The 27,697-nt window shown below is 48.7% G+C and overlaps 1 protein-coding gene across 1 annotated transcript in view; it reads left to right on the top strand.

The window, feature by feature from the left end:
• Positions 1–27,697, top strand: part of LOC123764074 (uncharacterized) — a 165,105-nt gene that overhangs the window by 122,212 nt on the left and 15,196 nt on the right. Inside the window, exon 2 of the mRNA XM_045751577.2 lies at positions 8,174–9,378. Within this exon, the coding sequence (XP_045607533.2) occupies positions 8,175–9,378 (1,204 nt within the window). The 5' untranslated portion in view covers position 8,174. The remainder of the gene's footprint in view (positions 1–8,173; positions 9,379–27,697) is intronic.

Genomic DNA, 27,697 nt, shown 5'->3' on the forward strand with positions numbered 1-27,697 from the left:
TACGTGGTTATGGATAAATTATACGCCGTAGATATATAAAGTATTTGAAGTAAATTAACTATAAACTATAAATGGTAATATAATTAATGCATATAATGTTTAATGTATAATGTATATAATATATATGTGTTGTGTATAATTAATGTGAATAACAATAAATAGCTGTTACGACCCTGGGTTCTTCAGTGGAAACCAGAGGTCAAAATTTAACTAAATAAGCTACGTTAGAGTAGTAAATCGCAACTCGATGTGTCTTTGTTTGTATCTTCCCTGCCAGACGTAAGACTATTCTTGTTTCTCAACGAGCATTTAAAGACTGAGCTGGGGGTTGATTATTAAATAATAACATAGGCACCAACTCATGTAAAATCTATAAGTTAACAAGTAAATTAACTGTTGTGGATGCTGAGGCTTCAGTATTATCCGGTTTTGTCAACATTCCCCAGATGTGCTGACGTCCGTTGCCTCGAGTTATAACTTGACGCTTCTGTACCGTGTGATCTGCATTTTTCGGCATAGTTAATGAACTGAAATACTCGTTTACTTGCCATGCTATTGTGTCTGGTGTTCTGCACTGGAGCTCTCTTGGGGGGGGGGGGTTTATGCATTTGTGAACAGCGGTGCTAGAGAGGAAGGCCGAGCTTGCTTTGGTGGCTGCGTTGTCTCTCTTTATTTCCTCTTGTTTCTTGGAGTTTACGATAGACGGGGGAATGTTTTCCTCTTGATAGACAGTGGGAGTAATACTCGTTTCTCTCTGTTGTGGGTGTTGTGAGGTCTGGTGTTGTCTTCCCAGTGTCCTGATTTATGTCTTTCATTTTGGATGCCTTGAGAATGGCAAGTTCATGTAGAGACGAAGCGTCTCTTAAGGATGAAAGTTCTTCAAAGTAACACATTATAACTGGCCTTATATGTTGTTGTTTTAGATTTAGCTGCAATGTACTGTAATTTTCCAGTAGCACGGGCTATGGTGAGCCCGTAGTGCACATACCTGGCACAGGAGCGGGGCTGTAACAGTTGTTTTATATAACTGTGCTGTTTATAAAGAGATAAGAAGGTGAAGGAATATATATATACGTCACTATTTACGTCTTCGGAGTAAGTATTAAGAAAGTGAGATTGTAAACATGAATATCCTTTGTGTTCGATGGCGTTGTAGTATTTAATTGCTGTAGAGTTTGTACTTGGTCTTCTCTAGGGAGTCGGTCGGCCGAGCGGACAGCACGCTGGACTTGTGATCCTGTGGTCCTGGGTTCGATCCCAGGCGCCGGCGAGAAACAATGGGCAGGGTTTCTTTCACCCTATGCCCCTGTTGCCTAGCAGTAAAATAGGTACCTGGGTGTTAGTCAGCTGTCACGGGCTGCTTCCTGGGGGTGGAGGCCTGGTCGAGGACCGGGCCGCGGGGACACTAAAGCCCCGAAATCATCTCAAGATAACCTCAAGATCTCAAGATAACCTCTTGTTGTCTTGGGTAGTGAGTGTGTCGTTGTTAAACATAAAGAATGGTGTTGCTTTTGGTGTTCGAGTTTAACTCTTGTCTTTCTTAACACTGGCCTTCCTGCCTTCCTGCCTACTGACATCTTAACTGAGTAGGTCAGTATAGGTAAGAGTCTTAACTCTTACCTGGATAAGGTTCTGGGAGTTCTTCTACTTGCCAAGCCCGGCTTGACTTGTGAGAACTTGGTCCAACAGGTTGCTGCTATCACCAAGAGCTTAATTGGCCCTTCAACCTGTCTTACCTTTCTGCGTTCATTCTCAAGCTTACCTGTCGGCTTGCCTAATGACTGCCTACCTACCTGCTACCTTACCCATGCATAACTATCTGCCACATTGCCTGCTCCCGTGTTTGCTCTCTTGTCTACCGTGGATTTTACACCGTTTCTCTCGTTCCTCTGCTGCTGCTTCATCACACGCTCTGCTGGGTGGGAGGCCGGGGGAGGAGTGTCCAGGGAGGGAGAGGGAGAGCGACAGGGCATCAGGGTGGAGGGAAGGTTTAACACAGGGTGGAGGGAAGGTTTAACACAGGGTGGAGGGAAGGTTTAACACAGGGTGGAGGGAAGGTTTAACACAGGGTGGAGGGAAGGTTTAACACAGGGTGGAGGGAAGGTTTAACACAGGGTGGAGGGAAGGTTTAACACAGGGTGGAGGGAAGGTTTAACACAGGGTGGAGGCCGTGTAACAGGCAGTAGGCTGGCCGAGAGGACAATAAAAGTCTCTCTGAAAGGTTCAGGATGTGGAATAAATGGTAGTATATGGTGCGGATAGTGTGTGTGAGAGAGAGATTTCCATTTCCATTTCCCCATTTCCTGTCGGGACAGGAAATGGGGATAGAGTAATGAAGGCCAGTGTTTGGAAAAGAAAAGAGTGAATGGGCAAAGAAGTCAGATTTAGGGTTTGTGAAGGTGAAATAGTACAGAAAGTAGTGAAGGGACAATGAAGTGAACTCTAGGGTTTTAAAGGTGAGGAGGAGTTGGGGGTGGAGGCTTGTGGAGGTAATGAGGGAGGAGACAGTTGGAGGGGTAAGAGGGAGCTGAAGGTGGTAATAGAGACCATTACAGCCAGACGGCATCACAGCTTGCCAACTTAACTGACGAACAGCCCCTGACGAACAGCCCCTGAAGAACAACACCTGCCATTAACAACAACACCAGAATTCTCCCCTCCAGTCCCTCGGCACTGTGTGTTCTTGGGCCATTCCAATTTCAACTCTCCTACGAGCTCCCATTCCCATTTCAATTCCCATTTCAGATACTCTTCACTGCCAATACACTTTCTCTTCCAAGCGAACCCCCACTAATAAATATCCTTTGAAGCCGGTTTGTTTCATTTGATTTCATTCTCCATTCCAGTTTCTGTTTCACCTATTCCAGTCCCTATCCATCCCTTTCACACCCAATTATATATTTTGTCAGTTAAAACTATGTCAGCACCCTTTCACTATTCCAGCTGCGGTATTACCCATCCCACATTAAGATTCAACCACTCCAAACAGCATTTCAACCATTCCTGTCACAGTTCCAACCATTCCAGTCACAGTTCCCACCATTCCAGTCACAGTTTCAACCATTCCAGTCACAGTTCCAACCATTCCAGTCACAGTTTCAACCATTCCAGTCACAGTTCCAACCATTCCAGTCACAGTTCCAACCATTGCAGTCACAGTTCCAACCATTCCAGTCACAGTTCCAACCATTCCAGTCACAGTTCCAACCATTCCAGTCACAGTTCCAACCATTCCAGTCACAGTTCCAACCATTCCAGTCACAGTTCCAACCATTCCAGTCACAGTTCCAACCATTCCAGTCACAGTTCCAACCATTCCAGTCACAGTCCCAACCATTCCAGTCACAGTCCCAACCATTCCAGTCACAGTTCCAACCATTCCAGTCACAGTTCCAACCATTCCAGTCACAGTTCCAACCATTCCAGTCACAGTTCCAACCATTCCAGTCATTATTCCAGCCATTTCTCACCCCTGACATGCCCATTCCAGACAACCACTCTCGCGTTCCAACTATACTCAGTTCAGAGCATCTAAGGATACGTTACAGCACTTAGGCAGCGTCCCGGCCATTAAGAGTCGCCTCCAGCCTCTATAACCAAACATTCCAGCCGTCTTCATGTGTATTCCAGAGGCAGGTCTGGAGGGACGCGGCTTGGACGCTCGCTATGGAAATGGAAGAAACTTTCCAATGGAAGCGCGCATGTACTCACCTGTGTGTTAGGGATATACCTACACAGCTTTTTTCATGTGTTTAATCAATTTCTGTACAGTGGTTTACACGAGGTTTACTAATATACCCGTGTTGGCTTCAGGTACAGAGATGCTGTCCGCGTGCTCGAGTGCGTGTACTCGCGTCAGTGTGGTCATCACCCCCCTTCCTCAAACAATGTAGAGATTAAACCTCACTTATGTTCCATTGTTACGTATTTCCCGCTGTCATTACCGTGGCGCAGAAGAGTCCCCCTCGCACGGCTCTTAACAACCTCTCCTCTCGAATAATAACACAGCAGTTGGACAAAAATCTCTTAAGAGACAAAATATGACGTACTAGAAATCACAGCGACACGCAAATAACCACATATTGTATGCGAGGGTCGTCGGTTAGGTTAAATTAGGTTAAAAGTTAGGATCGGTTCAGTCAATTTAGGATATCATTTTTGTACCGTGACCATTGGAGAGGACGGGCTGGTGGATTACCTGATACCAAGTTCGGTGTCAAGTTCGCCTTATACTGCTAAAGCAATACTGTTCGCTTTATACTGCTAAAGCAATACTGTTCGCTTTATCAGGTCCCATTATTTTGTCCGTCCTCACTCGCTTGTCTTCCTCAGACTGACAATCCGGTGCGACTTTCCTACCCACTATTCACGCTCTTCAGCTCCTGCACTCGCTTGGACTGAAATCAAATAACCATTTTCAGACCACCTCTCTAATTGCTTCAGGTCCACGTATCCATGACTGCATGCAACTCCAACAAGTCGGACTGACATGCATGGGCCCGAAGCAAAATACAGATAAAAATATATTTTTGTTGATTTTGTTGATAAAATCAATTTTTGTCTTCCATGGATCCCATACTCCATGTTGGTATCTGACTGCTTGATAGAACTAAAGAGTTAACAAAAACCATATGATCTTAAAGAGGGACTTGATTACACCTTTCGATTGCCACTGAACAGCCATGAGGCCCAGTAATATAGTGAGTACTTCAACAATATTTCACTGACCTTAATCAGTGACATCTACATCTACGTCAGTGACATCCAACTATCATCATACTACCACATGAAGGAAGAACCACACACACATATATATATATATGGGTCATCCAGTAAGGTCACCTCACTTCTAGTCGGTATTACTCGTAGCCTTAGACTCGGCTAGAAGTAACTCCGGGAGTCTACATCACCTGCTGAAGTACATCTGACCAACAGTAAATTTCTCAACAAACGTTTCCCCCTTTCCTACGTTAATGTGCAAACGAATATGGAAAATCCAGGAATTTAGAAGCCACTTTTATCTCTCATGTTCAAAAATATAATTTTGATTAAATTAGGAATGAGTGCAACTCATAACAAGGTACCCCAAGTTCAGTTAGTGCAGAGATCGCGCGCACACACTCTAAGATTGCACCACCTGCATGATTGCACCTCCTGCATGTCTCATACTTGCGTAACCCATGACGAGGAACTGACACGATAATTACAGTACTGTAATTAAACTAATACCTGTAACTGTTTGTAAATTGGTTCACCACACAGTACAGCTTGTAGAACATCAGGCTCAAGTTCTCAAGGCGTTAGTTAGGCGAGTATCATGGTCTGTTCGCCACGCCTCAGACGACGGATCTGGGGACTATTTTAAACATGGTCACATAAGTATAGACTCCACAAAACCAACGCATGAGGGGGGAAGGGGGAAGGGGGGAAGGGGGAAGGGGGAAGGGGAAACCACAAAACAACAATACGAGTGTCGAACATAAAACCAACCACGCCAACTACTCTACGCTCAGCTTCCGCAAACATTTCCTGCGCCATGCCCTCTTCCCCTCCTCTCTCCCATTCCATCCCCCTTTCCCTTTTCACCCCTCCAGCCACCCTATTTCTCTCTATCCTAACTACCCCCCTCTCTCTTCCTTCCTTCCCCCCCCCCCCTCCCTCGCCCCCTTCCTCTTCCTAACACTAAAAGTTTTGTGCTGGCTTTCCCCACGCGTCCGGGCGGAGGGCGGAAGCAGCGGGCGGAGTGATTATGTCATGCAGCTCTGATACTCCGCCCCGTTCTCATGGCCACGTAAAAGATTTATGAGGAGTAATGCAAGAGTAATAGGAGTCGGGTGGATCTTGTGAGAGGTGCTAGTGAGGGACAGAGGGGTGAGGGACAGACGGGTGAGGGGTTGAGAGGTGGTGGGGAAAAACTGTTAGGTTATATATATTATACATACACTCAAAACAATGTTACAGAAACACATTGATGCTCCCCCCCCCCCCGTATATTCATGAGACACATTCACGCCCTTCCCCCACACACACACACACAAATACAAGACACATTCATTCCCAAGACACACACACACACACACACACACACACACACACACACACACACACACACACACACACACACACACACTAGACCTGTATCATTGACAAGTGTAATAGTAAAAATATTGGAAAAAATAATTAAAAGTAAATGGGTAGAACACCTGGAGAGAAACGATATAATATCAGGAAGACAGTATGGTTTTCGATCTAGAAGATCCTGTGTAACGAACTTAGTTTCTATGATCAAGCCACAGAAATTTTACAAGAAAGAGATGGTTGGGTTGACTACATGTATCTGGATCTGAAAAAGGCTTTTGATAGAGTTCCACGTAAGAGGTTGTTCTGGAAACTGGAACATATAGGAGGTATGACAGGTAAGCTGCTAACATAGATGAAAAATTTTCTGATAGAAAAATGAGGGTAGTAATCAGAGGCAATGTATCGAACTGGAGAAATGTCAAAAGTGGAGTACCACAGGGTTCAGTTCTTGCACCGGTAATGTCCATTGTCTACATAAACAATCTACCAGATGGAAAACAGAATTATGAACATGTTTGGTTATAATGCTAAGATAATAGGGAAGATAAGAAACATAGATGATTGCCATGCCCTTCAAGAAGACATGGACAAAATAAGTATATGGAGCACCACTTGGCAAATGGAATTTAATGTGAATAAATTACCTGAAACATGATTACCTATCATGGAATGGGAAATTGGAGAACATAGACCCCACACAACCTATAAATTATGTGAGAAATCTTTAAAGAATTCTGATCAAGAAAGAGATCTAGGGGTGATTCTAGATGGAAAACTGTCACTGTTTCTAGATACTGTCACCTGAAGACCACATTAAGAACATTGTGCGAGGAGCCTATGCTACACTTTCTAACTTCAGAATTGCTTTTAAATACATGGATGGAAAAATACTAAAGAAATTGTTCACGACTTTTGTTAGGCCAAAGCTGGAATATGCAGCGGTTTTGTGGTGCCCATATCTTAAGAAGCAACAAACTGGAAAACGTGCAACGACATGCCACTAAATGGCTCTCAAAACTGAAGGGCAAGAGCTACGAGGAGAGGTTAGAGGCATTAAATATGCAAAAACAAGAAGACAGAAGAAAACGAGGCGATATGAATCACTACATACAAAATAGTAACAGGAATCGATAAAATTGATAGGGAAGAATTCCTGAGACCCGGAACTTCAAGAACAAGAGGTCATAGATTTAAACTAACGAAACAAAGCTGCCGGAGAAATATATGAAAATGCACTTTTATAAACAGAGTGGTAGACGGTTGGAACAAGTTAGGTGATAAGGTGATGGAAGCCAAGACCGTCAGTAGTTTCAAAGCGTTATATGACAAAGAGTGCTGGGAAGACGGGACACCACGAGCGTAGCTCTCATCCTGTAACTACACTTAGGTAATTACACACACACACACACACACACACCTGTCATTCCCCTGCCTCCCTCGGAGTACAGCACAGGGTGAAGCTATGCGATCATGTGTTTACTGTGGCGCAGTAATTAATGGCGTGTTTACAAACGCTGTCTAAACACCGACGTCCCTCGCGGCCCCTGCAGTTAAAAAAAAAATATTTTTTTTCGACCATTGTTTTCCGATCAGTTTCGTTTTAACTCTGATATTTTTCACATCAAAATTAAATATATTTGTATAAATTTTCATGATAAGTTTACATTTAAGTTGTTGAACGTTCAGACGTTCTCGGGAAATTATTTTTTTCTGCATTTTTGTTAATTTCGCTGATCCAAGATGGCGTGTGATGATGTAAGAGTAACGAGTAACTAAGAGTAACGCATGTCTGCTAGAAGGACGCTGCGCACACGCGCTGCTGGACGCGACAATGGCTGCATGGCAGCATTCTGCGTTTGTAAACTCTTGAATGGACAAATGGTTTAATTAAAATGACAACGATATTTATTGTCGAACTCAAATTACAAATTTAAACTAAAAATATCCGGAGGCTGGGTGATGTATGGCGCCGGACACAGGTATAACTACGCTATATTGATACTTGTGAGAGTATGAGTCGGACATTCCTGTGATTCCCTGAGGTAGAGTGCAAGGTGCCAGAAGTAATAGTGTGTTTGTGTGGATGTTTCAGCATGGGTCGCCAGGTGGATCCGGTAACAATGAGCGAGGACGGCGGGCAGGCAGCTGGCGGCCAGGTGGTGATAGTGTGCGAGGACAAGGCCACCAGCACCGACGACGAGCTCCTCGGCTCTCCCTCGGCGGACGATGTCTTCGGCCCCGACAACTGTTTCCGGTACATGGCCCACACGGCCCAGCTGTGGGGGGCGGACCTGGTGGGCCTCGAGCGCCCCCACAGCGCCCGTGGGGGGCGCTACCTCCGCCACCAGGAATCCCTCAGCAGCAACAGCGACGTCTCTCGGCCGCACCGCCAAGTCAAGCTCCGGAGACAACGGGCGTCGGAGTCCGGCGACGCCGACAAGCGGCCGAAGACGAGGGAGCTGAGGCGGCAGTGGACCACCGACTCCTCCGACTCCGGGTACTCCAAGCGGTACTCTCGGGAACTGCGCCGCCAGGACACGGAGGAGTCGGCCGACTCTACCAGACGACTCATCCGTGACCTACAGCGCCAGCCGACCACCGAGTCGTCGTCGTCGCTACGACTGACGCGTCAGTCATCTATCCGCAGCGCTTCCGACAACCAAAGCCTCTGTCTCCTGCGACAGTCAACCGTCGAGACCTACGACGACATCTCCACGACCGACTTTTCCAGACCGCAGTCGTGCAACAGCAGCCGGAACCCCAGCGCGGCGGGCGCCATCACGGACTACCCCGCCCACACCCCCACTGACGCCGCCCATCACCACCCACAAGCCGCCGCCGCCGCCTGCGGCCACACCGTCCTCACCGAGTATGCCGCCCCAGGTCACACCCTCACCTACGACCCGCAGGACCTCCGTGACCTGGTCAACGGGTACGACTACACCGTCGGTGCCATTCCTGCCAGGGCGAGAGCCCCGCTGCTCTCCACAGCCTCATGCTCCCTCATAAATCTCAGCGCCGTGGACCTGGAGGCCGCGGAGATCACGGAGCTCCACAAGAGCCTCCGGGCGCTGGGACCCGCGGCCCAGACCAAGACCAGGCGGAAGAGGTCTCGTCGGGGGAGCGAGACCGAGGCCCTGAAGCAGGCCAAGGAGCGAGTGAGGCGACGGAAGGAGGACGAGGAGATGCCCCGCAAGGTGAGGTGGTCCATCATGGCCACCGGCCTCATTCTCCTCCTCATGTCCGTCATCCTGGTGGGGGCGACGCTCAAAATGGCGCCGCTCATCGACGAAATGGGTGAGTGGTCGTTATTATCCCAGCACCACGTGTGGCCCCTGTCTTATATCCCAGCACCACGTGTGGCCCCTCTCTTATATCCCAGCACCACGTGTGGCCTCTGTCTTATATCCCAGCACCACGTGTGACCTCTCATATCCCAGCACCACGTGTGGCCCTTGTCTTATATCCCAGCACCACGTGTGGCCTCTGTCTTATATCCCAGCACCACGTGTGGCCTCTGTCTTATATCCCAGCACCACGTGTGACCTCTCATATCCCAGCACCACGTGTGGCCCTTGTCTTATATCCCAGCACCACGTGTGGCCCCTCTCTTATATCCCAGCACCACGTGTGGCCTCTGTCTTATATCCCAGCACCACGTGTGGCCTCTGTCTTATATCCCAGCACCACGTGTGACCTCTCATATCCCAGCACCACGTGTGGCCCCTGTCTTATATCCCAGCACCACGTGTGGCCCCTGTCTTATATCCCAGCACCACGTGTGGCCTCTGTCTTATATCCCAGCACCACGTGTGGCCTCTCATATCCCAGCACCACGTGTGGCCATTGTCTTATATCCCAGCACCACGTGTGACCCCTCTCTTATATCCCAGCACCACGTGTGGCCTCTGTCTTATATCCCAGCACCACGTGTGGCCCCTGTCTTATATCCCAGCACCACGTGTGGCCTCTGTCTTATATCCCAGCACCACGTGTGACCCCTCTCTTATATCCCAGCACCACGTGTGGCCTCTGTCTTATATCCCAGCACCACGTGTGGCCCCTGTCTTATATCCCAGCACCACGTGTGGCCTCTGTCTTATATCCCAGCACCACGTGTGGCCTCTCATATCCCAGCACCACGTGTGGCCATTGTCTTATATCCCAGCACCACGTGTGACCCCTCTCTTATATCCCAGCACCACGTGTGGCCTCTGTCTTATATCCCAGCACCACGTGTGGCCCCTGTCTTATATCCCAGCACCACGTGTGGCCCCTGTCTTATATCCCAGCACCACGTGTGGCCTCTGTCTTATATCCCAGCACCACGTGTGGCCTCTGTCTTATATCCCAGCACCACGTGTGGCCTCTCTCTTATATCCAAGCACCACGTGTGGCCCCTGTCTTATATCCCAGCACCACGTGTGGCCCCTGTCTTATATCCCAGCACCACGTGTGGCCCCTGTCTTATATCCCAGCACCACGTGTGGCCTCTGTCTTATATCCCAGCACCACGTGTGGCCTCTCTCTTATATCCCAGCACCACGTGTGGCCCCTGTCTTATATCCCAGCACCACGTGTGGCCCCTGTCTTATATCCCAGCACCACGTGTGGCCCCTGTCTTATATCCCAGCACCACGTGTGGCCCCTGTCTTATATCCCAGCACCACGTGTGGCCTCTGTCTTATATCCCAGCACCACGTGTGGCCTCTGTCTTATATCCCAGCACCACGTGTGGCCTCTGTCTTATATCCCAGCACCACGTGTGGCCTCTGTCTTATATCCCAGCATCATGTGTGGCCTCTGTCTTATATCCCAGCACCACGTGTGGCCCCTGTCTTATATCCCAGCACCACGTGTGGCCTCTGTCTTATATCCCAGCACCACGTGTGACCCCTCTCTTATATCCCAGCACCACGTGTGGCCTCTGTCTTATATCCCAGCACCACGTGTGGCCCCTGTCTTATATCCCAGCACCACGTGTGGCCTCTGTCTTATATCCCAGCACCACGTGTGGCCTCTCATATCCCAGCACCACGTGTGGCCATTGTCTTATATCCCAGCACCACGTGTGACCCCTCTCTTATATCCCAGCACCACGTGTGGCCTCTGTCTTATATCCCAGCACCACGTGTGGCCCCTGTCTTATATCCCAGCACCACGTGTGGCCCCTGTCTTATATCCCAGCACCACGTGTGGCCCCTGTCTTATATCCCAGCACCACGTGTGGCCTCTGTCTTATATCCCAGCACCACGTGTGGCCTCTCTCTTATATCCAAGCACCACGTGTGGCCCCTGTCTTATATCCCAGCACCACGTGTGGCCCCTGTCTTATATCCCAGCACCACGTGTGGCCCCTGTCTTATATCCCAGCACCACGTGTGGCCTCTGTCTTATATCCCAGCACCACGTGTGGCCTCTCTCTTATATCCCAGCACCACGTGTGGCCCCTGTCTTATATCCCAGCACCACGTGTGGCCCCTGTCTTATATCCCAGCACCACGTGTGGCCCCTGTCTTATATCCCAGCACCACGTGTGGCCCCTGTCTTATATCCCAGCACCACGTGTGGCCTCTGTCTTATATCCCAGCACCACGTGTGGCCTCTGTCTTATATCCCAGCACCACGTGTGGCCTCTGTCTTATATCCCAGCACCACGTGTGGCCTCTGTCTTATATCCCAGCATCATGTGTGGCCTCTGTCTTATATCCCAGCACCACGTGTGGCCCCTGTCTTATATCCCAGCACCACGTGTGGCCTCTGTCTTATATCCCAGCACCACGTGTGGCCTCTGTCTTATATCCCAGCACCATGTGTGGCCCCTCTCTTATATCCCAGCACCACGTGTGGCCTCTGTCTTATATCCCAGCACCACGTGTGGTCTCTGTCTTATCCCAGCACCACGTGTGACCCCCCTCTCATCCTAGAATCAAGGTCGACTAGGATGAAGCTTGATACCTGGTTGATACCTGGTTGATACCTGGTTGATGGGGTTCTGGGAGTTCTACTCCCCAAGCCCGGCCCGAGGCCAGGCTTGACTTGTGAGAGTTTGGTCCACCAGGCTGTTGCTTGGAGCGGCCCGCAGGCCCACATACCCACCACAGCCCGGTTGGTCCGGCACTCCTTGGAGGAATAAATCTAGTTTCCTCTTGAAGCTTGGTCTCCATTTACGACATATTTTTATGGGTTTCTATCGGCGAAGATTAGCCGTGTCTCCTCTTCTCTCCACCCTGCCTTAGTGCACGGCGGACCGTGTCCTGCTGCGGAGGACCGTGTCCTGCTGCGGAGGAGCGTGTCCTGCTGCGGAGGAGCGTGTCCTGCTGCGGAGGAGCGTGTCCTGCTGCGGAGGAGCGTGTCCTGCTGCGGAGGAGCGTGTCCTGCTGCGGAGGAGCGTGTCCTGCTGCGGAGGAGCGTGTCCTGCTGCGGAGGGGCGTGTCCTGTCGCGGAGGAGCGTGTCCTGCCGCGGAGGAGCGTGTCCTGCCGCGGAGGAGCGTGTCCTGCCGGGGAGGAGCGTGTCCTGCCGCGGAGGAGCGTGTCCTGCCGCGGAGGAGCGTGTCCTGCCGCGGAGGAGCGTGTCCTGCCGCGGAGGAGCGTGTCCTGCCGCGGAGGAGCGTGTCCTGCCGCGGAGGAGCGTGTCTTGCCGGGGAGGAGCGTGTCCTGTCGCGAAGGAGCGTGTCCTGCCGAGGAGGAGCGTGTCCTGCCGCGGAGGAGCGTGTCCTGCCGCGGAGGAGCGTGTCCTGCCGGGGAGGAGCGTGTCCTGCCGCGGAGGTGCGTGTCCTGCCGGGGAGGAGCGTGTCCTGCCACAGAGGACCGTGCCCTGTGAGGTAAGTGAATTATTCGGTGTTGGGAAACCATTTAATTCTTACTATTCTTACTGAATATGTGGGCTTGTCTGGTTCGTTGTGGAGGGGCCCCGCACGCATGCGTACACACACACGTGCACACACACACGCGCACACACACACAAACGTGCACACACACGCGCGCACGCACACACACACACAGCAACGAAGGCTTTAGGCAACTCAGTCTAACAACAGTAGGAAAAAACTGAAAGGTCTGTGATTCCCACATTTACACAGTTGCTAAGGACAGTCTTTTCAATCAAGAGAAACGAGAATGTGGAAGCCGGAAACAAAAGGGATTCAGAGAGAGTCACTAAACACTCATATGATATTAGTGTACTCCACAAGTGTAATGCATTGACAGTAGTAGCGGAAGCCACCTCCAGCCTTTGTTTCAAGCACAACTAAAGCAAAGAAACAGAAAGACACACATTCACAAGATCGTGAGAAAAAACCTGGTAACACATCTGGAGAGAAGGGACTTCGTGACAAATCGCCAACATGGGTTCAGGGAGGGTAAATCTTGCCTTACTGGCTTAATAGAATTCTACGATCAGGAGACAAAAATTAAGCAAGAAAGAGAAGGATGGACGTACTGCATTTTTTTGGACTGTCGGGAAGCCTTTGACACAGTACCTCATGAAAGGCTGATGCATAAGCTGGAGAGACAGGCAGGAGTAACTGGTAAGGTGCTCCAGTGGATAAGGGAGTACCTAAGCAATAGGAAGCAGAGAGTTACAGTGAGGGATGAGACCTCAGATTGGAGTGAAGTTACCAGTGGAGTCCCACAGGGCTCTGTACTCGGACCTATCCTGTTTCTGATATACGTAACTGATCTCCCAGAGGGAATGGACTCATTCCTCTTAATGTTTGCTGAAAATGCCAAAATTATTAAAGGATTGAAACAGAGGAGGACAGTTTGAGGCTTCAAAAAGACCTGGACAAACTGCAGGAATGGTCGAACAAATACTTGTTACAGTTTAACCCAGGCAAATGTAACGTAATGGAGATAGGTGAAGGGAGCAGGAGGCCAGATACAACGTATCATTTGGGAGATGAAATACTTCAAGAGCCAGAGAGAGAGAGAAAGAATTGGGGGGTTGATATCACGACAGACCTCCTCTCCTCCCCCCTGAAGTCCATATCAAGAGAATAACATCGGCGGCATATGCCAGGTTGGCCAACATGAGAACGACCTTTAGAAACTTGTGTAAGGAATCATTCAGAACTTTGTATTCCACATATGTCAGACTAATCCTGGAGTATGCAGCTTCAGCATGGAGTCCATATCTAGTCAAGCATAAGCCTGAATTGGAAAAGATTCAAAGGTTTGCCACCAAATTAGTACCCGAACTGAGAGATATGAGCTACGAGGAGAGACTACGGGAACTAAACTTCACGTCACTGGAAGATAAAAGTGTTATGGGGGACATGATCACCACATACAAGATTCTCAAAGGAATTGATAGGGCAAATGAAGACAGTCAACTTAACACAAGGGTCACAAGCACTAGAGGACACAGGTGGAAACTGAGTGCCCAAATGAGTCACAGAGATATTAGAAAAAACTGTTTTTAGTGTTAGAGTGGTTGACAAATGGAATGCACCACACATTATGTGGTGGAGGCTGATTCCATACACAGTTCAAATGTAGATATGATAGAGCCCAGTAGGCTCAGGAACCTGTACATCAGTTGATTGACAGTTGAGAGGCGGGACCAAAGAGCCAGAGCTCAACCCCCGCAAGTACAACTATGTGAGTACACATGGCAGAAAATTAAGAGGGAAAATTATCTAACCAAATAAAGCAAGAGTTCATGTAGAAAACAAAACAATTGCAAACACATGAGCCAAGCTCTTGATAGTTGAAGAAAAAAATATGAAGGGAAGAGCAAGGGATCCCCGCGGAGGGTCACACTACTCGATATTGCAGACATGAGCTGTGTTGTGCAGCACGTTATTGAGCCATCAAGAGAAACGGGAGGAGATAAGCAGGCAGTACCGAGGCGACAGTGTACACGGAGACAAGAGAACATTGGTGAGATATGATGCATGGGACCACGCTGAGCCACACACCATCACACCACCGTCAGCGACGCTCTACTGCGGGTATTAAACATCAAACAGAGAAATGAGTGAGGAAAAAATGAATTAGGGAAATTTCACAGTTGTAAGTAGATACTGGAGCAAGAATAAGTGGGATGAGGCCATCAAAGGAAAAGAATCCAAAGAAGTGAGTGAACACATTAGTTGAAGTTGTACATAGCGCACAGACAAGCGCAGCACAGAGCGAAGGAAGTCAAACAAATAGGACTTACTCAGGGCTCAACATAATATATAAGAGGCACCAAAAATGCTGAGTGCGACCGATTCAGTGGATTATAAAGACCAAAATAATACGGCTGAAAATCACTATTCAAAGACTACAAGTTATGCAGAACAGGACGCAAATTGCATTGCGGTGAGGGGCCAGGGACCCACCTAGACTAACACCAAAAACAATAACACGCCGAATTAAATCAAGATAAAGAAAGGCGGAGATCTGACCTAAAGTGACAAAGAGGCCTGTAAGGAACTTTACATAAACAATATATTTACCTCAAGCTGCCTGCGTGTGTGAGGCTAGTGGCAAGGCTGCCGCCCAGAGCCTCAGGGTGTTATAACACACCACGCTCACAGGAGTTAAGATATTAACGCTCCGAACATTCTTATCAACAAGAACAATTTTTATTTTATGATAACCAAAGATTTTGTTTATGTTAAGATCTATATGGGACGGTAGGAGCGTGAGGTGGTGGGACGGTAGGAGCGTGAGGTGGTGGGACGGTAGGAGCGTGAGGTGGTGGGACGGTAGGAGCGTGATGGTAGGAGCGTGAGGTGGTGGGACGGTAGGAGCGTGAGGTGGTGGGACGGTAGGAGCGTGATGGTAGGAGCGTGAGGTGGTGGGACGGTAGGAGCGTGAGGTGGTGGGACGGTAGGAGCGTGAGGTGGTGGGACGTTAGGAGCGTCATGGTAGGAGCGTGAGGTGGTGGGACGGTAGGAGCGTGAGGTGGTGGGACGGTAGGAGCGTGAGGTGGTGGGACGGTAGGAGCGTGAGGTGGTGGGACGGTAGGAGCGTGAGGTGGTGGGACGTTAGGAGCGTGATGGTAGGAGCGTGAGGTGGTGGGACGGTAGGAGCGTGAGGTGGTGGGACGGTAGGAGCGTGAGGTGGTGGGACGGTAGGAGCGTGATGGTAGGAGCGTGAGGTGGTGGGACGGTAGGAGCGTGATGGTAGGAGCGTGAGGTGGTGGGACGGTAGGAGCGTGAGGTGGTGGGACGGTAGGAGCGTGATGGTAGGAGCGTGAGGTGGTGGGACGGTAGGAGCGTGATGGTAGGAGCGTGAGGTGGTGGGACGGTAGGAGCGTGATGGTAGGAGCGTGAGGTGGTGTGACGGTAGGAGCGTGATGGTAGGAGCGTGAGGTGGTGGGACGGTAGGAGCGTGATGGTAGGAGCGTGAGGTGGTGGGACGGTAGGAGCGTGATGGTAGGAGCGTGAGGTGGTGGGACGGTAGGAGCGTGATGGTAGGAGCGTGAGGTGGTGGGACGGTAGGAGCGTGATGGTAGGAGCGTGAGGTGGTGGGACGGTAGGAGCGTGATGGTAGGAGCGTGAGGTGGTGGGACGGTAGGAGCGTGATGGTAGGAGCGTGAGGTGGTGGGACGGTAGGAGCGTGATGGTAGGAGCGTGAGGTGGTGGGACGGTAGGAGCGTGATGGTAGGAGCGTGAGGTGGTGGGACGGTAGGAGCGTGATGGTAGGAGCGTGAGGTGGTGGGACGGTAGGAGCGTGATGGTAGGAGCGTGAGGTGGTGGGACGGTAGGAGCGTGAGGTGGTGGGACGGTAGGAGCGTGATGGTAGGAGCGTGAGGTGGTGGGACGGTAGGAGCGTGATGGTAGGAGCGTGCACAAAGGGTGGCACTAATATGGCTGCAGTTCATACTGGCTGTGTGGGCCTCCCCTTTAATGTCTTAGCCATCAGGGCGGGTCAGCTTTCAATCAATGGCTTCAGTGTGTATGTGTGTGTGTGTGTGTGTGTGTGTGTGTGTGTGTGTGTGTGTGTGTGTGTGTGTGTGTGTGTGTGTGTGTGTGTGTGTGTGTGTGTGTGTGTGTGTGTGTGTGTACTCACCTAGTTATACTCACCTAGTTGTGCTTGCGGGGGTTGAGCTCTGGCTCTTTGGTCCCGCCTCTCAACCGTCAATCAACAGGTGTACAGGTTCCTGAGCCTATTGGGCTCTATCATATCTACACTTGAAACTGTGTATGGAGTCAGCCTCCACCACATCACTTCCTAATGCATTCCATTTGTCAACCACTCTGACACTAAAAAAAGTTCTTTCTAATATCTCTGTGGCTCATTTGGGCACTCAGTTTCCACCTGTGTCCCCTAGTGCGTGTGTCCCTTGTGTTAAATAGACTGTCTTTATCTACCCTATCAATTCCCTTGAGAATCTTGAATGTGGTGATCATGTCCCCTCTAACTCTTCTGTCTTCCAACGAAATGAGGTTTAATTCCCGTAGTCTCTCCTCGTAGCTCATACCTCTCAGCTCGGGTACTAGTCTGGCAAACCTTTGAACCTTTTCCAGTTTAGTCTTATCCTTGACTAGATATGGACTCCATGCTGGAGCCGCATACTCCAGGATTGGTCTGACATGTGGTGTATAATGTTCTGAAAGATTCCTTACACAAGTTTCTAAAGGCCGTTCTTATGTTAGCCAACCTGGCATATGCTGCTGATGTTATCCTCTTGATACGAGCTTTAGGGGACAGGTCTGACGTGATATCAACCCCCAGGTCTTTCTCTCTCTCTCTCTGACTCTTGAGATATTTCATCTCCCAAATGATACCTTGTATCTGGTCTCCTGCTTCCTACCCCTATCTTCATTACATTACATTTGCTTGGGTTAAACTCTAACAACCATTTGTTCGACCATTCCTTCAGCTTGTCCAGGTCTTCTTGAAGCCTCAAGCTGTCCTCCTCTGTCTTAATCCTTCTCATAATTTTGGCGTCGTCAGCAAACATTGAGAGGAATGAGTCTATACCCTCTGGGAGATCACTTACGTATATCAGAAACAGGATAGGTCCAAGCAGAGAGCCCTGTGGGACTCCACTGGTGACTTCACGCCAATCTGAGGTCTCACCCCTCACTGTAACTCTCTGCTTCCTATTGATTAGGTACTCCCTTATCCACTGGAGCGCCCTACCAGTTTCTCCTGACTGTCTCTCCAGCTTATGCATCAACCTTTTATGGGGTACTGTGTCAAAGGCTTTCCGACAGTCCAAAAAAATGCAGTCCGCCCATTCTTTTCTTTCTTGCTTAATCTTTGTCACCTGATCGTAAAATTCTATCAAGCCTGTAAGGCAAGGTTTACCCTCCCTGAACCCTGTGTGTGTGTGCGTGCGTGTGTGTGTGTGCGTGTGTGTGTGTGTGTGTGTGCGTGCGTGAGCCTGAGGTTGAAGGACAGAAGCTTCGGGCTAGCCGCACACAGCTTTCCGAGATCATACACACAAAAGGGAGTATGAGAGTATCATCAGCCACTCTCAACCACACCCGCCACTCTCAGCCACACCCGCCACTCTAGCTTGGCAGCAGTGGTAGTGTAAGGAATCTTACCGTCTCTCCCTCCCTCTCTCCCTCCTCTTCTCCCTCCCTTCTCCCCTCTCCCCTCCCCTCCCCTCTCCCCGTCTCGTACTCACAAAGTGTTCGACGTTACCGCCGGACGGATCAGCACTGACAGCGGCCCCTCGCAAGAGAACACAACACAATACCAACCCTCTTTAGCGTCATGAGTTACAATCCCATGGACAATGTGTATGTAAATGAATTTTAGGGGGTGGAGTAGGCGGGGTGGGGGATCCCCAAAAAAACACGCCCGGCGTTTTCTTTACGAAGAGTTTGTATCTATTTAATTTGATGCTGCAACACTAACGAGGAAGAAGGGGGAAGGGAACTATCAGGGGGGCAAAGCGCCAAGCCATTACCGACTATATAGGGAAGGGGTCAGGATAAGGATTTGGGATGAGACGGGTCGGGGGGGGGGGGGAAGAGGGAAGGAAGAACTACTCTGTTACTAAATATGTTGTACCCAGAGATGTGGATATTATCTTGAAATACTTGACACAGAATCTGATTCACTTTCTCTAGGATTAAAACTTGCTCCAATAACAGTCAGCCTCGAGCCGAGTCATAAGCCAGGGGGGGGGGGGGGGGATAATTCTACACATTCAGCTCTTAAACCGAGTGTAGAACATACACCAAGTTTACTCGTAAACCGAGCGAAGGATATACATTAGTAAGACCCTAAATTCGGTTGATTTACATTAAGTTGACTCCCAACTCAGACAAACTTACTCGCATTAAAATATAACTTAGGTAAGGTAAATATCTGGAGAAAGTGTTGAGCCTGTATAGAGGGGATATAAGGATAAGGATCTGGGATTGGACGGAGGGAAAGAACGGTACACAACTACTTGGAGCATCAGGAATCGAACGCCGACCTGCAAGAAACGAGATCGTCTCAGTACCGACCTGTCCAAGTGGCAGGTTTGAATTACATAAAGCTGACTTTCAACCCGAAGGAAATGCATACATTAATCTAATTCTGAAAAAAATGATTGATTTCACTTATTTGAACCTGAAACAGTGATTCACACTAGGATATTTTCCCGTCGTTGCTTATACAAAACAATGAAACATGCTCACTGAAATTCATCTGCAGGTGCACTGTGATTCATCTGAGAGAGATGTCATCCTGTCCAATTCATTGCCGGTTATTCCCCAAGGTAAACAAATGTCAGTAATTAGTCACCGTGGAGGCAAATGCATGCCTGAGTGAGAGAAGAGGTAGGAGAGAGAGAGAGGGGAGAGTGTGAGAGATAGAAAAAGAGAGGAAGAGAGAAAATGTATGAGTGAGAGAGATTTATAAAGATAATTCCAAATAAATACATCTAGGGGTCAGGCTTGAGATGAGTTTAGGTAGGATACGAGCCCTTGCTGTTTCACACTCTAATTGACAACCCTAATGAACTCTAGTCTAAGTTTAAAAAAGAGAGAGAGAGAGAGAGAGAGAGAGAGAGAGAGAGAGAGAGAGAGAGAGAGAGAGAGAGAGAGAGAGAGAGAGAGAGAGAGAGAGAGAGAGAGAGAGCGAGAGAGAGAGAGAGAGAGAGAGAGAGAGAGAGAGAGAGAGAGAGAGAGAGAGAGAGAGAGAGAGAAAGAGCGCACTTTAAGGTCAGGGCAAATGTCAGAGGTGGAGGCCTGGCAAGCCTCCTCCTCTCCACCCACAACCCGACAAGAATTCTTTATAGCAAACGTGCGCATATCTTTCTCTTCTTAGTTATGGAACATATATTTTATATATGTATATTTGAAGTAATCTTTCTTGTAGATAAGTGTTTAATATGAAGGGAAAGGTTAGATTAATGATTCTAACACGACTTTCTTATATATTTCTTATGTTCTTCACTTGGGAAGAAAAAATAATATTTCTCTAAGGATCATTTCACATTTGTATTGGGCACGACGCACGGTGAGGAAGATTTCCATTGACAATGTCTTTAACATCTACAGAGGCACAGTTAAAGTGGACAGAAGCAGCCAGCATTACGTTATATTCATCGTTCAGGATCAAGTGAAGTTAGTGTTACACAGCTTATGTTGACTGGCGCGGTAACTGTGGTGAGTGGTGGAACTTCTGTCTTGAGGATGGCAAGGTGCATCTGAGTGTAAGCTGGCTGTTGATAGATGGGGCTAGTGTCTTATATGTAGTGCCTCTGCTATATCTAATCTCCTATTGCTAGTTATTCGGTTATATTGGGCAGAATATATGTGGTGATTGTCAGGTTGTATATAGAGACCATGTAATCTTCTATGGATTTTTGTTGTTAGTGCATTGTCAGGTACCTTGAGAGATATGTTGATGTCTTGACAATAATTAGATGCTTGGAACCGACAGTTCCCAAGTGGGCATAGAAATCTTTCTTCTCTTTCAAGGTGTTTCGCTTTGAGTTCTATACGAGAAAGTTGGCGATTTTCTTGCTCTTGGTAGTAAATGGTGAGCTGCGTCTTCTGGTTAGTATCGGTACGGGGTCACGCGTCTGTCAAGGATGTCTTTCAAGATTCTTTCCTTGGTCTCGTGCGCTGGCGAAAAGAAGTTTCTGTTAAAAAGTTAGAGAGATGTGAGAGATTCTATACTATTGGCCGTTTCCTTAGAGACAGCTTGGCGATTCACCTTCCTTTTAACGATCTGACACAACCGTTGTTTTATGCACTATTAACGAAGCCCAGCCTGCCACTATTAACGAAGCCCAGCCTGCCACTATTAAGGAAGCCCAGCCTGCCACTATTAACGAAGCCCAGCCAGCCACTATTAACGAAGCCCAGCCTGCCACTATTAACGAAGCCCAGCCTGCCACTATTGCTGCTTGCCGACCCGCGCCCAGCTGGAGTGGATGAAAGAGCACGATTGACATTCTGGATGACACTCTTGTTTTACTTTCTGTGATTTAAATTTCCTCAGCTTGACTTGCCTCCTCTTAGTCTAATTGTTCCGTAAGTGTTACACCGTCTTGAGGAGCTGAGAGCGGGAGGAAAGATGGCTGGAGTGTGATGATCGATGGAACCTATTACACGTGTGTGAGTGTGAGTGTGTAGACCGTTACACCCGGGTGTACACATTTGTACACCCGGGTACACCAGGACAAAGATATCTTGAAGCTCGGTTGCACATGTCAAGACAGACAATATAGAGAGATCTGGTTGTAACACCAACGTGACAGTGAAGCCATCATACAGATTGCTTTTCATCTTGTGTATTAACGCGCGAACCTTCAGGTAAAGTCAACCACGCCTGAAATGTTGCAACAAAATGCATCAGGTGGAAAACTCACCACTCAATTTTTCCGTGCGATTGCACAGCAACAAAATCTGATAAATACTAAAAAGACTGAAAAAATATTTTTCATATTTCTTTATCTCTTTCTCTCTGAAGAAGAACAAATGTTATTCTAAATACCAATATCTTGATAACATTGCTGCAAAACGTAAAAAATTGTCTCGATAATATATGTTATTATTGAGCAGTGATCTCTCACTCCTTCCTCATATTCCTTCCAAGAGTGTGATCCACCTAGCGGCTCAGCGCTCTCTCCTGCCTGCTGACTAACTTGACTTCCCAAGACTAATCACTGTGTTTGATCTGAAGGAGGAGGAGGAATAGGAGACAAAAAAAGAAGACCTGAGACATACATGAAAAGGATGAGGGGAGAGAGAGAGAGAGAGAGAGAGAGAGAGAGAGAGAGAGAGAGAGAGAGAGAGAGAGAGAGAGAGAGAGAGAGAGAGAGAGAGAGAGAGAGAGAGAGAGAGAGAGAGAGAGACAGACAGACAGACAGACAGACAGACAGACAGACAGACAGACAGACAGACAGACAGACAGAGATATTACACGGGAAGAGTCCATAACAATATACCCCTGAATGTATGCCAGCCACAAGGACCCCCACATACTCCACGAAAGACTACATAAATTGTTAACAACAACCACTCTGCCACAGAGATAATCGGTGATTTTAAAACGTGGTATTAATTGAACCTTTAGATCATGTCCACATTGTCAGCTGGACTACAACACGATGTATGCAGCCGGAGGGAATTACAACGCGGTCGTTCTTATTCCTCTCAGTCGTCAGGGCGGACGTGGTAGAGGTGGAGGAAGCTGTCAATGATTGAGGCAGCATGTTATCAACACTCTTTCACGCCCGTTCGTTCTCGACTTACAATCGGAAATCCCGGGTTCGAACCCTTTGCTGGACACGTTTTTCCTTTACCTAATGCCACGGTTCATTAAGCGGTATATTGGTACCAGGGAGTTAGTCAACCGTCGCGGTGAGGCTGCATCCTGGGGGAGGGTCACATCATTCACGTCTCTTCAATATCTTTAAGATTTAAACTATGTTTTGTAGACAACACTTCCACTTAGAGACAAGTTTTGTATATTTTACGTTTATAATTAAAGGGTAACGAAATGGGTGTTAGTTTGGTCGTGTGCACCTCCAAAGTTCACCTTCACCTATTATGTATTAATGACTAGAGCTCCACTTTCTGTATTGACCTAGTCCACATATTTGTATTCACTTAGTTGTGCTTGCGGGGGTTGAGCTCTACTCTTTCTGCCCGCCTCTCAACTGTCAACCAATCAACCAATCAACTGTTACTACTACTACTATTTTTGTTCACACACACACGCACACACCCAGAAGGCAACCCGTAACAGCTGTCTAACTCCCAGGTACCTATTTATTGCTAGGTAACAGGCGCATCAGGGTGAAAGAAACTCTGCCCATTATTCCTCGCCGGCGCAGGGAATCGAACCCGAGCCACAGGATTACGAGTCCCGGGCGCTGTCCACTCAGCTACCAGCGTCCATAGAATGTGTGTGCTGTGTGTGTGTGTGTGTGTGCTGTGTGTGTGTGTGTGTGTGTGTGTGTGTGTGTGTGTGAGTGTGAGTGTGTGTGTGTGTGTGTGTGTGTGTGTGTGTGTGTGTGTGTGTGAGTGTGAGTGTGTGTGTGTGTGTGTGAGTGTGAGTGTGTGTGTGTGTGTGTGTGTGTGTGAGAGTGTGTGTGTGTGTGTGTGTGTGTGTGTGTGTGTGTGTGTGTGTGTGTGTGTGTGTGTGTGTGTGTGTGTGTGTGTGTGTGTGTGTGTGGTGCGGGGACATGTGATGGAGTGTCAGCTGGTGACTACACAAAGCTCCCTGCACAATGGCGCCACATCGTCAGTCTCTTAATTTACAAAAATGGATTATACAAACTTTTTGTCATGTTAAATAATACTGAAGTTGTAGTGTATTAATTTAAGCCTACATAAACTCCAACTCTGATACTGTGTTCTTTCATCATTTTCCATTAAATAAATTTTTATTTTGTTGGTAGTCCTGTTTATGGGTTATTTATATAGACTTTTAAAAGCAAATGAAGTCGAGGGTTGATCCAAGATGAAGCTCGCTTGTTGTGTTCAGGATGTCGTGGACTCTCCACTCACCACTGTTTCCCACCCGTTAGGTTACCTTACCTTACCTTGAGGCTACCTTGAGGTGCTTCCGGGGCTTAGTGTCCCCGCGGCCCGGTCGTCGACCAGGCCTCCTGGTTGCCGGACTGATCAACCAGGCTGTTAGACGCGGCTGCTCGCAGGTAGTCAGGGATCCTGTCGTGTCACTCTCAACATGAAGCAAGAGTGTTAGAAACTTAAGAATATATAAATTCATGGAGTTCTTGTGGACACATGATAAATGTTATACAGTCGTAATGGCTTTGCGTACTCTCCTGATAATTACTTTATCTTACGGGGTAAATGCGGGGCACTATTGAATTGGTGATTAATTCCCCAAGATGATCGTGGAATGGAACCATAAGGGTAATGATCCATTCCACAAGATGTCCGCGGAATGGAACTATGATAACATGAATAATATTTAACGTAGTAAGCTATTACAGGTTTCGGCCGATAACAAGGGTTGAGGTCGATACTAATATCCGAGGCCACTGTGGGCTACAACATGAGTTTATTAGCCTCGGGGAGCGGGTCTACAGCGGCTACAACGACTACAGTATACATTATGGTGTTGGGAATCACGTTGCTGTTGCATGGAGCAGTGAGAGTCAGGTGTGCATTCATGCAACGTGGCTTACATCTGGCAACACGCGCATTCCTCTCTTCTATATCCCCTCTCTCCCCCCCTCCATCTTCATCCCCTCTCTACCCCTCCATCTTCATCCCCTCTCTACCCCTCCATCTTCATCCACCCCCCTCCCCCCTCCAATCTTCATCATCTGGAATTTTGTTTAGACATGAACTATGTTGGTCAGTAAAGTCTTGAGACTTTAATAATCTTCCCGCTCAAGGTTTGCGTTAATTAAGCCTTGCCACTACCAAACTGAATTTTATATATAATTTTGTATTTAGTCAACACCAGACTTCCTCCATACACCCGCCATCATGCCTCCATACACCCGCCATCATGCCTCCATACACCCGCCATCATGCCTCCATACACCCGCCATCATGCCTCCATACACCCGCCATCATGCCTCCATACACCCGCCATCATGCCTCCATACACCCGCCATCATGCCTCCATACACCCGCCATCATGCCTCCATACACCCCTCCAACATACCTCCATACACCCCTCCAACATGCCTCCATACACCCTCCAACATGCCTCCATACACCCTCCAACATGCCTCCATACACCCCTCCAACATGCCTCCATACACCCTCCAACATGCCTCCATACACCCCTCCAACATACCTCCATACACCCCTCCAACATACCTCCATACACCCTCCAACATGCCTCCATACACCCTCCAACATGCCTCCATACACCCTCCAACATACCTCCATACACCCCTCCAACATGCCTCCATACACCCTCCAACATGCCTCCATACACCCGCCATCATGCCTCCATACACCCTCCAACATGCCTCCATACACCCACCATCATGCCTCCATACACCCGCCATCATGCCTCCATACACCCGCCATCATGCCTCCATACACCCGCCATCATGCCTCCATACACCCGCCATCATGCCTCCATACACCCGCCATCATGCCTCCATACACCCGCCATCATGCCTCCATACACCCGCCATCATGCCTCCATACACCCACCAACATGCCTCCATACACCCGCCATCATGCCTTCATACACCCGCCATCATGCCTCCATACACCCGCCATCATGCCTCCATACACCCGCCATCATGCCTCCATACACCCACCAACATGCCTCCATACACCCGCCATCATGCCTCCATACACCCCTCCAACATACCTCCATACACCCCTTCAACATGCCTTCATACACCCCTCCAACATGCCTCCATACACCCCTCCAACATGCCTCCATACACCCCTCCAACATGCCTCCATACACCCCTCCAACATGCCTCCATACACCCCTCCAACATGCCTCCATACACCCTCCAACATGCCTCCATACACCCCTCCAACATGCCTCCATACACCCTCCAACATACCTCCATACACCCCTCCAACATGCCTCCATACACCCTCCAACATACCTCCATACACCCCTCCAACATACCTTCATACACCCTCCAACATGCCTCCATACACCCCTCCAACATGCCTCCATACACCCCTCCAACATGCCTCCATACACCCCTCCAACATGCCTCCATACACCCTCCAACATGCCTCCATACACCCCTCCAACATGCCTCCATAGACCCTCCAACATACCTCCATACACCCCTCCAACATGCCTCCATACACCCTCCAACATACCTCCATACACCCCTCCAACATGCCTTCATACACCCTCCAACATGCCTCCATACACCCCCTCCAACATGCCTCCATACACCCCTCCAACATGCCTCCATACACCTCTCCAACATGCCTCCATACACCCTCCAACATGCCTCCATACACCCCTCCAACAGGCCTCCATACACCCCTCCAACATGCCTCCATACACCCCTCCAACATGCCTTCATACACCCTCCAACATGCCTTCATACACCCTCCAACATGCCTCCATACACCCCTCCAACATGCCTCCATACACCCCTCCAACATGCCTTCATACACCCTCCAACATCCCTCCATACACCCCTCCAACATGCCTCCATACACCCCTCCAACATACCTCCATACACCCTCCAACATGCCTCCATACACCCTCCAACATGCCTCCATACACCCTCCAACATACCTCCATACACCCCTCCACCATGCCTTCATACACCCTCCATACACCCTCCAACATACCTCCATACACCCCTCCAACATGCCTTCATACACACTCCAACATGCCTTCATTCCTATATAACTACCTTCTCATACCATATATATCTATGTTTTAGCCTTATGATACAAAATGGAATGAGGAAAATAATACATTAAGATATTGTACAGGCTGTAGGTCCTGGGATGCTGGGCAGGAACCATGGCTTTAACGGATTCTCCCTCTCTGGATTGCCACGATGGCGCCCTGGAAAAGGAAGCCGACCCTTGGGTCGAACACCTTGGCTGCCTGCAAACAAATCATCGGAGTTTACGAAATATAATGAGACTTGGTTGTTCCTACCTGGCGTGAATGGTAGCTGTGGGTCGGAGTCATACAATATGAGTTGCGTCTCCTCCACAGACTCACAGAAGTCATTTTTGTTTATCCACAGAAGACGCTACGACAATCGCATAGAAGGACGCATTGTGTACCGATTCTACCATGGATAAATTCGTATTTCACGAATGTATATAATCGGTCGTTAGACTGCGAAGAATCCCGACCTCTTCAGCACTGCGCCTTAGAGGAAAGACTTTTATTAACAAATTCAGATCTTCGGTAGGAAGATAGCGGTCAAGGAGCAAACCCTAGTTAACACGTACCGCAATAAGAACTTGGCCACCACCTCCTCTGCTGACTTGAAGTGTGTTCTCCAGTGTGGCTCGAGAGACTCAAGCTGTGGGCGCTCGAGTGTGTTCGACCTGACCTTTTGAACGAGTGTCCGGGCTCTAAGGTATCCAAGTGAACTCGTTTAGCAACTTATCACGATACGATCTTTGGTGGCGTGTTGCGTGTTAAGACTGGTCAGTCGGCCAGTCCTGGCCTCCTGCTCACGCTCACTAGCGACATTTCCTTAACGCAGCTTAAAACAGATATCCAACGAATTCTTATTTTATTACAATTGATGAAAAACAAGTACAATGAA

This window comes from Procambarus clarkii, chromosome 23, assembly GCF_040958095.1.
Source record: "Procambarus clarkii isolate CNS0578487 chromosome 23, FALCON_Pclarkii_2.0, whole genome shotgun sequence".
Taxonomy (NCBI): domain Eukaryota; kingdom Metazoa; phylum Arthropoda; class Malacostraca; order Decapoda; family Cambaridae; genus Procambarus; species Procambarus clarkii.